This window comes from Phacochoerus africanus, chromosome 5 (genome assembly GCF_016906955.1).
Source record: "Phacochoerus africanus isolate WHEZ1 chromosome 5, ROS_Pafr_v1, whole genome shotgun sequence".
NCBI classification, from domain to species: domain Eukaryota; kingdom Metazoa; phylum Chordata; class Mammalia; order Artiodactyla; family Suidae; genus Phacochoerus; species Phacochoerus africanus.
In genome coordinates this window covers 17,958,185-17,971,929 of record NC_062548.1, presented here as the reverse complement: position 1 = coordinate 17,971,929, position 13,745 = coordinate 17,958,185, and the positions used below count along the sequence as shown (strand labels likewise).

The 13,745-nt window shown below is 46.0% G+C and overlaps 1 protein-coding gene across 1 annotated transcript in view; it reads left to right on the top strand.

The window, feature by feature from the left end:
• NIPSNAP2 (nipsnap homolog 2) overlaps positions 1–6,781 on the top strand; it is a 31,408-nt gene extending 24,627 nt beyond the window's left edge. The window contains exons 8-10 of the mRNA XM_047779963.1: positions 886–980; positions 4,008–4,091; positions 5,640–6,781. Of these exons, the coding sequence (XP_047635919.1) occupies positions 886–980; positions 4,008–4,091; positions 5,640–5,704 (244 nt within the window). The 3' untranslated portion in view covers positions 5,705–6,781. The remainder of the gene's footprint in view (positions 1–885; positions 981–4,007; positions 4,092–5,639) is intronic.
• The last annotated feature ends 6,964 nt before the right edge of the window (positions 6,782–13,745 follow it).

Here is a 13,745-nt window from a genome sequence, read left to right as displayed (position 1 = left end):
TGCCTGGCAGCAGTGGGTTAAGGGCGTTGCTGCAGCTCTGGTGTAAAGGTGTGGATTGCAGGTGCTGCTCAGATTCAGTCCCTGGCTGGGGAACTTGCATATGCTGTGTAGGTGTGGCCATTACAAAAAGAAGAATCAGCAGCACAATCACTTATTCTCATGTGTGTGGGTTTTTTTTATTTTTTATTTTTTTTTAAGGCCACATCCATAGCATATGGAAAGGGGTCAAATCGGAGCTGCAGCTGCTGGCCTACACCACAGCCACAGCAACTTGTGATCCAAGCCGAGTCTGCGACCTACACCACAGCTCATGCAATGCTGAGTCCTTAACCCACTGAGTGAGCCGAGGGATCAAACCCACATCCTCATGGATACTAATCAGGTTCGTTTTTGCTGAGCCGCAGTGGGAACTCCCAGATTTTTTTGTTTTTTGTTTGCTTTTTTAGTATATGAAGGTTCCCAGGCTAGGAGTCTAATCGGAGCTATCACTGCCAGCCACAGCCATAGCTACAGCCACGCCAAATCCGAGCCGTGTCTGTGACCTACACCACAGCTCATGGCAATGCCAGATCCTTAATCCACTGAGCAAAGCCAGGGATCGAACCAGAAACCTCATGGTTCCCAGTTGGATTCATTTCCACTGTGCCATGACAGGAACTCCCCCAGTTTTTATATTAGTGATTAATTACTCTCTACTCCTCACAAAAATGATGAGTTACAGAAAGGTACATCTACATCTTATGGCCATTAAAATATCTTTCAAACACATGTGACAGTGTAACAATTATTCTTCTTTCTGAACCACTTGCGGAGTATGGGGAGACTCGCTGGTACTTGTTAACATACCTGGTCCAACATCTGAACATTGTTTTTTCCCCCGTTTAGGGCTCGTGCAATTCGCTTCAGACAGGACGGGAATGAAGCAGTTGGAGGCTTCTTCTCCCAGATTGGGGAGCTATACATGGTGCATCATCTTTGGGGTATGTCTTTTCCCGTCATGTGTGCGTTCCTGGAATTTCAGGGTTCATTACTAAGTAAGTTGTCCTAGGCAGTAAAGCACATCTCAAGTCAGGAACTTAAACACTGTGGCCGATCCACACATCCCAGATGGCAGGGGGCATGGAAAGGTTTTCAGTGGATAAAGTTTTGGTTTTGGTGTTTGGCCCCACTTTTGGCATATGGAAGTTCCCAGGCCAGGGATCGAATCAGAGCTGTAGCTGCACCCCACCAGGAACTGCCAAAGCTTTAATTTGGGATGATGAAAAAGCTTTAGAGATGGATAGGAATGAGGGTGGCACAGTGTGAATGGACTTAATGCCACTGATTATACATCTAAAAATAATAAAAATAGGGAGTTCCTATTGTGCCTCAGCAGATTAAGGACCTATGCTGTCTCTGTGAGGATGCAGTTCGATCCCTGGCCTCGCTCAGTGGGTTAAGGATCCGGCATTGCCATGAGCCGTGGTGTAGGTCGCAGACGCGGCTCAGATCTGGTGTTGCTGTGGCTGTGGTATAGGCTGGCCCTACAGCTCCGATTTGATCCCCAGCCCGGGAACTTCCATATGCCGTGGGCGCTGCCCTGAAAAAAAAGGGGGGGTTAGTAAATTTTGTTAGATATGTTCTACCCCCTACCAAATTTTTTTAATTAAGAAATTTTTAAAAGAACACAGGCCCCTCCAACCTGTGTGCCCTGCAAGGGGGCATCAGCTCATGTGCACTAACTGCACATGACCCTGATGAGGACACTGCCATCTGTCACATGAATGTTAACTGCTTTCCTCCAGTGGTAAGAGGTAAAGATTTCTTTTTGCTTCTGTTTTCAGCATCTTCAAAATTTCATGTAATAGGAGTTCCCGTCGTGGCTCAGTGGTTAACAAATCTGACTAGGAACCATGAGGTTTCAGGTTCAATCTCTGGCCTTGCCCAGTGGGTTGAGGACCCGGCGTTGCCGTGAGCTGTGGTGTAGGTCGCAGACGCAGCTCAGATCCCGCGTTGCTGTGGCTCTGGCGTAGGCTGGCGGCTACAGCTCCGATTAGACCCCTGGCCTGGGAACCTCCATATGCTGCAGGAGCGGCCCAAGAAAATGGCAAAAAGACCAAAAAAAAAAAAAAATTTCACGTAATAAATGTACATCCATTACTAGTAGAGGTGAATTTTGTCCTTAGATGGTCAAATTGCCAGGCCTACAAGGTTAGGTCTTCCCACAGGGAAAAGGAAGCCCCCAAACAGAAACTCGAACTGACGAGGGAGCCCTGGGTGATCTTTTCGTCTCATCCTACACTGTGTCGAGATGCCTAAGAGGCATTTCCCTGGTCTGGGGTTGGAAGGGTCTTGCCCAGGTTGGCAACCCAAAACCAAGGCACCCAGATGAGCACTCTCTGCATTGCACGCCAAGGACTCTGACCCTTTGTGCCTGCTCTTCCCACCCGCTGGAGGCCTTCTCTCCCATCCCTGCATGTCGATGATGAAATGTCCTTTTCAGCCTTAAGACCCACTCGGTTAGATCCCAGCTTCCAGGCGGCTCCATTCTCACCGTGGAGTCTGTTTTCCACTGCATTGAACAGCATCTCACCCAAATCACCGTAGTGCTTCCTAAATGCTGAGCAGAATGGAGTCTAACATGGCTTCTCTGTCATCTGACAGTTCCTGGTTATGGATCAGCATGTTACTGGGGAAGGTCACGTGGTTTGTAAAGGCGCGTCTTGGATGCACCTGACTGTAAGATGTGAGCAGATTCTTTTGTGTCCCCCACAAGGTCTAATAAATTTTGCTCAGAGGAACACAGCAACTTAGTACTAAATCCCCCAAGGGTTGATGGTCCCCGATTTATGGTGGTTCAGCGTACAATTTTTCAGCTTTATGACGATCCAAAAGTGATCCACATTCAGCAGAAACTATACTTCGAGTTTTGCATTTTACTGTTTCCCGGGGCTGTCGACACATGCTCTCGTGGTGCCCAGGCAGGGGCAGCCACAGCTCCCAGTCAGCCAGGCGATCACAAGACTGAACCACGATACACTTCCGAACGTTCCACTTTTCACTTTCAATACCATATTCCGTAAATTACACGAGATACTCTCCACTGATTAAATGAGCTTTGTGTCAGACTTTTTTTGCTTTTTAGGGCCGCACCCGAGACACATGGAAGTTCCCAGGATAGGGGCAGAATGGGAGCTGTAAGTGCCAGCCTACACCACAGCTCATCGCAACCCTGGATCCTTAACCCACTGATGGAGGCCAGGGATTGAACCCGCATCCTCATGAATCCTCGTCAGCCTCCTTATTGCTGAGCCACAACAGGAACTTCCCGTGTCAGGTGATTTTGCCCAACTGTTGGTAACAAGTTCTGAGCACCTTTAAGGTCGAAAGGCTGAGCTGGGATGTTCCAGGAGCCGAGGCACAGTGAATGCATTGTGGATTTAGGCTTATTGGGACGTCACCCCAGCACGAGTCGAGGTGGATGTGCAGGCCCTTTGAGAAAACTAGATGAGCCACGGAATCAACACTCACTGCACATGCAGGTGACCCTTGAACAGCACAGGTTTGAACTGCGTGGATACATGGATCTTTTTCAGTAAATACACACAGTACCACCCAGTCCACAGTTGGCTGAATCCGAAGGTGCAGAACCAGGGGCACAGAGGGCCGACTGTGGGACTTGAGCCTCTGTCGCTTTGGGTATTCCCAGTGGGTCCTGGAACCAGCCCACACTCACCCCTGTACCAGTTTAAGTTTTTTTGGTTTTGGTTTTTTTTTTTTTGGCTTTTGGCTTTTTAGGGCCATACCCACAGCACATGGAGGTTCCCAGGCCAGGGGCTGAATCGGAGCTGAAGCTGCTGGCCTACATACACCACAGCCACAGCAAAGCCAGATCCTTAACCCACTGAACAATGCCAGGGATCAAACCCTCATCTTCATAGATTGTAGTTGTGTTCGTTAACCACTGAGCTATGACGGGAACTCCAGTTCGGTTTAAGTCTTAATTCTCCTATGTGGCTATTTTTAAGCTTATAAGGATCTTCAGACCAGAGAAGATATCCGGAATGCAGCATGGCATAAACACGGCTGGGAAGAACTGGTCTATTACACAGGTAATATTTTAATAGGCTTAAAACATTTCATTCCTCTCATCTCATTGTTTTAATGTTCTTTCACCCTGAAACTAATGTATTTTTTTAAATAGTATGTTGCTCTAGGATAGAAAAATGTATTTTTCTTTGGTTGCATGACTTTTTCTTTTTTTTTTTGTCTTTTTATGTCTGCTCCTGTGGCATATGGAGGTTCCCAGGCTAGGGGTCAAATCAGAGCTGTAGCCACCGGCCTATAGCACAGCCATAGGAACGCGGGATCCGAGCTGTGTCTGCACCCTACACCATAGCTCACGGCAACTGCAGATCCTTAACCCACTGAGCCAGGGATTGAACCCGTGTCCTCATGGATGCTAGTACATGACTTTAATAGAATCTTCATGCTTTCAAGTATATATGTTATCCGATACAGTGTTCAGATACTTGTATTTTGTAAATTTTACATCATTACTTTTGTACATTTCTATATTCTCTAAAAAATTCACAAATTTTTTAAGCTTTCTCCTTCTCGTAAAAATTGTCCATCCCCCAAAACATTACAATTTAGTACAACAATTAAAAGTAACTTTGAAAATTAATTTGATGGGAGTTCCCATCTTGGCTCAGTGGAAACGAATCTGACTGGTATCCATGAGGACGCAGGTTCGATCCCTGGCTCGATCAATGGTTTGGGGATCCAGCGTTGCTGTGAGCTGTGGTGTAGGTCACAGATGTGGCTTGGATCTGCATGGCTGTGGCGAAGGACAATGACTACAGCTCTGATTCGACCCCTAGCCTGGGAACCTCCGTATGCCTCGGGTGTGGCCCTAGAAAGCAAAAAAGAAAATTGATATTTAGACTTTCCATTTGTACGTGTATGTGCCTGTGCATATACATGTACACTACACACACACGTGTACCCACATACGTATATACGATGAAATCCTAGTTGTTTGGTTTTTAAAAGAAAACAGCCCGGCTGAGTACCACCCTGTGACGCCCGTGCAGGTAGTAAGTACCACCCACGTTGCATGTCAGGTACATTTACGCCCACATCCTACCAAGAAAATCAAAGAGCTGTCTGTTCTGAAAAATGACTATTGTCTTTTAGTTCAAAAAAGAATCACAAAGTGTACATGGCTCTGCTCTGTATTCTTACAGTCTCATTAGTTCCCAAAGATGTGTTTTACTCAGCAAGGAGGTTTCCAGTTTTTCCAGGTGCAGTGTACTTGTTCCTTTATACAGAATACAGTCAAACTGTTTGATTTTATGTACATTTTATTGCCGTTCAGAGAGGCTTGTGAAAAAGCGCCGTTTTTCTCACAAAAGGGACTTTCCTAATTTCCTGCAAACGAAACACATCTCCCGACAGACTGTGTTTGAATTTTAGTAACCTAGGCTGGTTATCATCAGCTTGTTTATTTCTACCCGAGGCGGGTCCTGACTATTCCAGGACCCTCTTCCGATTTCCAGCAGCACATCTTCTCAACATCTGCAGCAGCCTGTTAATGTCTGTTTGCTTCGGTCTGCTCAGGAGAGGTCAAGCCCAATAACCCGGATCCTTGTTTTCAGTCCCGCTTATTCAGGAGATGGAATCCAGAATCATGATCCCACAGAAGACCTCACCCCTCCAGTAAAGCTCTGGGATTTAGATGTGCCTACATGCAGTGATGTGACAAGTACGTGTCATAAATTAATTTGAACTGTACATCAAGTGAACAAGCAACACTGAAGCGTAAACTGCTGTACATAGCTTGTAAGAGACCTCTTTTCTTTAAAATTTACATAACGATCACAAGAAAGGAGACTATTGCCGTGTGGCTGATTGTAACTGCGCTGCAGTCCTCGGAAACCGCCCGTGTTTCTCAGCGATCCCTTATAATCCCAAGCCGCACCCCCCCCCAAGAGGGCCCAAATTAAAATTTGAATCACCTCCAACTGACAATCCGGATAACCATGGGAAGACGTTAAGTCATTTCTTTATAAAGAGCAAATCTGTTTTATAACTGCAGATTTTTAGACAAATTTTCTTGTATCAGGAAGAAATATAAATTTTGTCATGTTTCTGTAGCATTTTTTTCCTGAGTCTCAGATTAGGAACAAAATCTGAGTGCACCCAGTACCTGAAAATGTTTTATTTCTCTCCTTTTTAACGTCGGCATAGTAGACAGTGTGTCATCACTAAGCTGGTGGTCGTTCCCCGGGTACATTTAATCCACCTTGTCTATGGTGATGTCTTTATATGAGGGGGAAAATGGCTTGAACCTGTGTATCACATGTGACTTTGACATGTACACCTTGAATGGCACTAATTTTTATTTGGACTATTTTTCTATAACACGGTAGGTAGCCCTAGAAAAAGAGGTTTTATTTTGTAAACAATCATTTGTGACCTCAGCCATTCTCTGGTTAATATTTTGGCTCACAGCAGATACTTGCCAGATCATGTATGAGGGGTGGTGCATGTTGAATTGAAACTGGCATAAAGCTGCCTCCTTTGTCTAGCTCTGACTGAGTTTTTAATAGCGTGTGCCAATTTCGTGACTGTGATCATGTGAAAGTCCTGTTGAAATGAAAACTGACGTCTGACCCCCGGATCAAAGAACTGATGTTCAAGTGTGACTAATTCTCCTAGCAAATGTCAAGCTTTTCCATGTGAATGGTTTTCTGCAAGAATATATAAAAATCAATAAAATCCTCTAAATTTTCACATATCACACGTTTGCGATCTTCTTAAATGAACCAGTGCTGAGAAGGACCCTGTCACTCTTGAAAAATAGCCTGTCCCAGTTCAGTGGGCAGAAGCGCGTGTACAGAGTAAGAACCGCATGAGCTCATCGGCCGCTCCTCCTGGCCATTTGGAAGGTGTCGTGGGGAACGGAAGCTTGTGAACCAGGGCGGCTGTCACAGCGTGTGGGGGCTGGGCTGCCAGGGGAGGAACAGGCTCTGCTCCCCGATGGGGAACGTACCTGCTTTGGGGTTGAGTGCTTTCATCTCTAAAATGAGGAGGTTGAACGCAGCAGACTTTAAGGCCCCTTCAGTTCTGAATTTCTGTAACTGGCTCTTTGGGAGGCAGTAGGAGAGAGAGGGTACAGTGAGTTCCGGCATAGAACCTGCAGCTTAGCACCAGCTGTTCCACTCATTAGATACTCAGAGCATGTCTACAGAATGTGAATGAACTACTTTCCTTGGCTGCACCTGAGACATATGCAAGTTCCTGGGCCAGGGATCGAACCTGAGCTGCAGTTACATCCTGCGCCACACATGCAGCAATACTGGATCTTTAACCCACTGCGCCAGGCTGGGGATCAAACCTGCGCTGTTGCAGAAACAATGCCAGATCCTTAGCCCACTGTGCTACTGTGGGAACTCCTAAAAGAACAGTTTAAGTGAAACCGCTTTCTAAAGCAGTTTTGTTTTTTTTTTTTTTACTTAAAGAAGAATGGTAGAATTAGCATTACTAGTAAAGGTAATTTCGCTATTCAGAACTGAAAAAAACTGCTGGGAACAGAGAGAAGTTTCACTTACAAAATTGTATGGACTTGTAAATGAAATAAACCCTGCAGAAGTCAGGAATCTTCTGTCATTCACTGGTGTATCAGCATTCTCCGGAGAAACAGAAGCAACAGGCTATCTAGATATAGATATGTTTAAGGAGTTGCTGTGGTGGCACAGCGGAAACGAATCTGACTAGTATCCACGAGGACACAGGTTCAATCCCTGGCCTGCCTCCGTGGGTTAAGGATCCAGCATTGCCGTGAGCTGTGGTGTAGGCCAGCAGCTACAGCTCCGATTCAGCCCCTAGCCTGGGAACCTCCCTATGTCACTGGCGCAGCCTTCTAAAGACAAAAAAAGAAATAGATACAGATACCTTTAAGAGAACTGGCTCATGCCGTTGTGGAAGCCAAGAAGTGCCATAGTTGGCTGTCTGCCAACTGGAGAACCAAGAAACCCAATGATTCTGTCCAAGTCCAAAGGCCTGAGAATCACGAGGAGCTGATGGTGTGACTTCAGTCCAAGGTCAAAGGCCCATGAACGAGAAACACCACTATCAGAGCAAAAGGTGGACGACTCAGCTCCAGAAGAGAGTGAGTTCGCCCTTCGCTGACCTTTTTGTTCCTTTCACCCCACCACAGCTGGGGTGATACCCACCCATACTGGACGGCAGTGCATTGCGCTCAGTCCGTTGAATCAGGTGCTAATCTCTTCCAGAAAAACCCTCACAGACACGCCCAGAAATAAAGATTTGCCAGCTCTCCGGGCGTCCCCTAGGCCAGTCAAGTTGACACATAAAATTAACCTTCATAACTGGGCTCAAGAGATTCCTCAGACTGCTTCGTCCAGCCAACATCCCGTCCACTGGCCATGCTGTGTCTGGAGGGAACCAGAGTGTGCACGTGCCAAACGGGATATGCAAGAATATTTTCTTTTAGAAATAGTCTGCTGCTCTCTTTTCGTCTTGCTTTCTTAAAGGATCTCTCCGTTCAGAAAAGCAGAGAGCAATATATCGGACTCTCTAAAATGGACTTCTTTCAGAATGCGCCCTACTCCAGGAGTCCTGAGGAATTTCTGTGCTAAGTCATTAGCTTTCGCAAGGCAGCAAAAAAGCCTCACAGGGGATGTCAGGCTTCATTCAGCTCCACAAACACTGTGCCAAGCACCAGGCACTTGGAATAACATCATGAACCAAACATGATCCCTGCCCTTGTGAAACTTACAGTCCAGCAAGAGGAGATGGGCAATTAAGATTAATAAAAATTAAAATAAAAAACACTGTAACACTGCATTACGATTAAATGAAAAAATGAGATAAGGGCAGTATATGCAAGAACAAAATGTGGCACTGTGAATAAACCCTGTTAGAAACAAAAAATAATAATAAAATGTAAGACATTGTAAGTTACCTGGAGTGGCAGAGGTTGGTCAGTGCTGTAGCAAGAAGGCAGAACAGGGTAATGAAGATCGGGACTCTTGAGGGTGGGCTGGAGGGGCAGGCAGTACGTAATGGTACATGTCTGATCAAAGCGGGCCTCCCCGAGAAGCTTAAGATTTAAGAAAAAAATTGGAGGTGAGGAAGTTAGCCAGTGTTTGGGGAGAAATCCCTCTGTGCTGCAGGGTGGAGACAGCACAGCCCCGCAGCAGGCCCGTGCCTGCTGTGCACCAGAGCCGGTGGAGACCACCGGGGCGGGAACAGGAGACCGAGAGCCTGGTGGGAGAAGAGGTCACAGGGGTCACAGAGCTGGAGCAGTGAGGGCTGGAAGCCGCTGGAATGACCTTGGCCTTTAAGTGAGATGGGATCCACTGGAAAGAAGGTTTTTTTTGTTTTTTTTTAAGGCCACACCTGCAGCATATGGAAGTTCCCAGACTAGGGGTCAGATCAGAGCTGCAGCTTCTGGCCTACACCACAGCCACAGCAACACCAGATCTGAGTCGCATCTGCCACCTACACCACAGCTCATGGCAACACCAGATTGTTAGCTCACTGAGTGAGGCCAGGGATCCAACCCACATCCTCATGGAGACTATGTTCTTAACCCACTAAGGCACAGTGGGAACTCCTCCACTGGAAGGTTTTGAGCCAAGGAAGGGCATGACCTGACTTAGGGTTTTTGTTTTGGTTTTTGTTTTTGCTTTTTAGGGCTGCACCCACAGCATATGGAGGTTCCCAAGCTAGGGGTCAAATCAGAGCTGTAGCTGCCAGCCGACACCACAGCCACAGCAATGCAGGATCCTTATGCCACTGGGCAAGGCCAGGGATTGAACCTGCATCCTCATGGATGATAGATTCATTAACCACTGAGCCATGATGGGAACTCCTGACTTACATTTTAAATGATGGCCTGGACTAGGGATACCGTGGAAGCGGGGAGAATGGTCAGATTCTAAATATAGTCTGACAACACAGCCACGATGCCTTCCTGGACAAGTGAGTGTGAATGAAAGGGAAAAATGGAAAAGTGACTTACATCTTTGGCCTCAGCAAGTGGAAGGATGGGGAAGGCTGGAGGTGGAACAAATTTTGGGGGGCGAAGATCAGGAGTTTCACTTTGCTCATGTTGAGTTTGAGATGTCTATGCACATAGCCAGGTGGAGATGCCAGGGAGGCAGTTGGGTACAGGAGTCTGAAATTCAGGAACACAGTCTGGCCTGGAGATAGTATTGTCTGTGTGTAGAATTTAAGTCCATGGGGAGAGCAAAACATTCTCTGACATAAATCGTAGCAATGTTTTCTTAGGTCAGTCTCCCAAGGCAACAGAAATAAAAGCAACAATAAGCAAATGAGACCTAATCAAATGTACAAGCTTTTGCATAACAAAGGAAACCACAAATAAAATGAAAAGACGATCTATGGACTGGGAGAAAATATTTGCAAATAATGCAACCGACAAGGATTCATTTCCAAAATATGCAAATACAACTCAATAACGAAAGCAAACAACTCAGTAGAAAAATGGGGAGAAGACCTAAATAGACATTTCTCCAAAGTAGATAGACAGATGGCCAATAGGCACATGAAAAGATGCTCACCATTCTAATTATTGAGAAATGCAAATCAAAACTACAGTGAGGTACCACCGCACACAGGTCAGAATGGTCAGTCCACAAATTTAAAAAGCCTACAAATACTGGAGAGGGTGTGGAGAAAAAGGAACCTTCCTACACTGTTGGAATGTAAACTGGGGCAGCCGCCATGGCAGTATGGAGTTTCCTCAACTAAAAATAGAGTTGCCATATACGATCCAACAATTCCACTCCTGGGTATATATCCAGAGAAAACTGTAATTCAATAAGATAACATGCATCCCGTGTTCATAGCAGCATATACACAACAACTAAGCCATGGAAACAACCTAAGTGTCCATCAACAGATGAATGGATAAAGAAGACATGGTACATATATCCAATGGAATATTACTGAGCCATAAAAAAGAATGAAATAATACCTTGAGATTGTTGTACTAAGCAAGGTAAGTCAGAGAAAGATAAATACCATATGATATCACTTATATGTGGAATCTAAAATATGACACAAATAGAGTTCCTGTTGTGGCTCATCCAATTAAGACTCCAACATAGTCTCCATGAGGATGCCAGTTCAATCCTGGCCTCGCTTAGTGGGTTAAGGATCCAGTGTTGCCACAAGTTGTCACAGATGTGGGCTGGAGCCCACGTTGCTGTGGCTGTAGTGTAGGCTTGACAGCTGCAGCTCAGATTTGACCCCTAGCCCAGGAACCTCCATATGCTACAAGTGTGCAGCTGTTAAAAGAAAGACGCAAGTGAACACGTCTATCCTATCTATGAAACAGATGCAGACTAGTCTATATAGAGCATGGATACACAACAAGGTCCTACTGTATAGCACAGGGAACCATATTCAATATCCTGTGAGAAACCATAATGGAACCATAAACCATAATGGAAAAGAATAAATATATATATATATATTTATATATAAACTGAGTCACTTTGCCCTACAGCAGAAATTAACACCACACTGTAAATCAGCTATAGTCAAGGAAAATTTTTCAAAAATAAGAAAGTCAATGGGAAGTGAGTTTAGACAGAGAAAAGGACCAAGAAGAGTGAGAAGCCACCAAGGAAATAAGAGGAAACTCAAGGACGTGGGATTTTTTTTCATGAAAACCCAGTGGAGAAAGTCCAGCAAGCATGAGAGCACCGGTGCCAAATGCTCCTTCGAGGCTGGGTTGGATGAGGGCTGAAAATAGACCATTAATTTAGCCACATGGAGGTCACGCGGTGACTTTTTTGACAGGAACATTCTATCATTGTTTATTTATCAAATGATCACTTTAGCAGTTCTTGCCCAATTTGTCTTCCTTCCTAGGAAGTAAAATTTCATCTACTGTATTAATATATGTTAACACTTAGGATCACAGCTTAGGGTGGGTTCTCCTGGCCCCGGTAAATTGTGAACAGTCTGGTAATGCATGGATAAAGAATGCTGTGGAGGGAGTTCCCATCATGGCGCAGGGGAAATGAATCCAACTAGGAACCATGAGGTGGCGGGTTCCATCCCTGGCCTCGCTCAGTGGGTTAAGGATCTGGTGTTGCCACAAGCTGCGGTGTAAGTCCCAGATGTGGCTCAGATCTGGCATGGCTGTGACTGTGGTGTAGGCTGGCAGCTGCAGCCCCGATTAGACCCCTAGCCTGGGAACCTCCATATGCCACGGGTGTGGCCCTAAAAAGCAAAAAAAAAAAAATAATAAGTTGGCAGTCTGACAACAGAACTCTCTGAAATACTACATGCTAATGCCTCTAAAATTATATATATGATTACATATATAAACAGTGATGTATATTATGTATAGACATATAAAAAAAAGAATGCTGTGGAAATCACATCAATTTTGTGGTTGACATAAGCAAATGGTCAATCAGAATCAAAGATGGTGTCACAAGGGTAGGAAGCCACATGACACTGGCACTGCTTTCTGATTCCTGTCCTGGTGTCACCATGTACAGAGCTCCTGGGAGAGCCATGCTGTAGCTGTTGCCAGTGAGTCCGGAATTAGACAAGCATGAAAGAGGTTAGCACAGTTCTCCGATGTTACAAACTCACCCCTCTGACACGACAAAGCAGGGACTGTGCCTGCTGCTCCTGGGCAGCTGGCTGACAACGGGGCAGCCGAGGGCCAGAGGAAGGGTTGCGTGGCTGCTATAAAAGATTCTCTGTGGGAATGCAATTTCTCAGCAGCTCAGACTCCTTTGAGCCAAAGTCAGCACGCACTGCCTGTTGAGGCCACTGCCCAGCGGAGGGCAGGCTCTGCAGGCCTGTCACCTCCCGGCCAAGGCTTGTTGCAGCTCAGGCACACAGGGTGGTGGCAGAAGCTGGGGCAGCCTGCAGCGCCTGCCCTCTCTGCACAACCCTGGCAGGCCTGGTCCTGCCCACTTGGAGCCCCTGGAAGTGCCGACACCACAAAACCGCCTCTAGGAGAGTTGCCAGTGAGCACTCACAATTATGGAACAACTGCCTCGCTGTCTGTGGTCTCATTTAAATGCTGCCAAACCACGCAGTGGTTAACAAATCCGACTAGGAACCATGAGGTTGCGGGTTCAGTCCCTGCCCTTGCTCAGTGGGTTAACGATCCGGCGCTGCCGTGAGCTGTGGTGCAGGTTGCAGACGCGGCTCGGATCCCGCGTTGCTGTGGCTCTGGCGTAGGCCGGTGGCTACAGCTCCGATTCAACCCCTAGCCTGGGAACCTCCATATGCCGCGGGATCGGCCCAAGAAATAGCAACAACAACAACAACAAAGACAAAAGACAAAATAAATAAATAAATAAATGCTGCCAAACCAATTTCCTGGCTCTCCTACAGAAACCCTGATGTGGAAGGAAATTTGATTCATCTCATTTGATTATTTGACTAAATAATTACCTGATTATTTGGCCAAATTTGATGGTGGTTAAATTATAAATTTTTCAAATAACTTCCAGTGTTAGATCCCTTCCGGCCTCTTCTAGCTAATTATCCAAGAGCATCCGCTCGTGGCCTGCCTCTTCCTAACCCGGGCTCTGTCTCCCCATTTTCCCACCAGGGAGCATATATAAGCTCATCCTTTCAAAACCTGTTCTGAAATGTCCCTTTCAAGGCTCTGCTCAAAGTAAACATGAACCTGGGATTGCAGGTCTTCCCAAGTCATCTGTAAGAAAGAAATG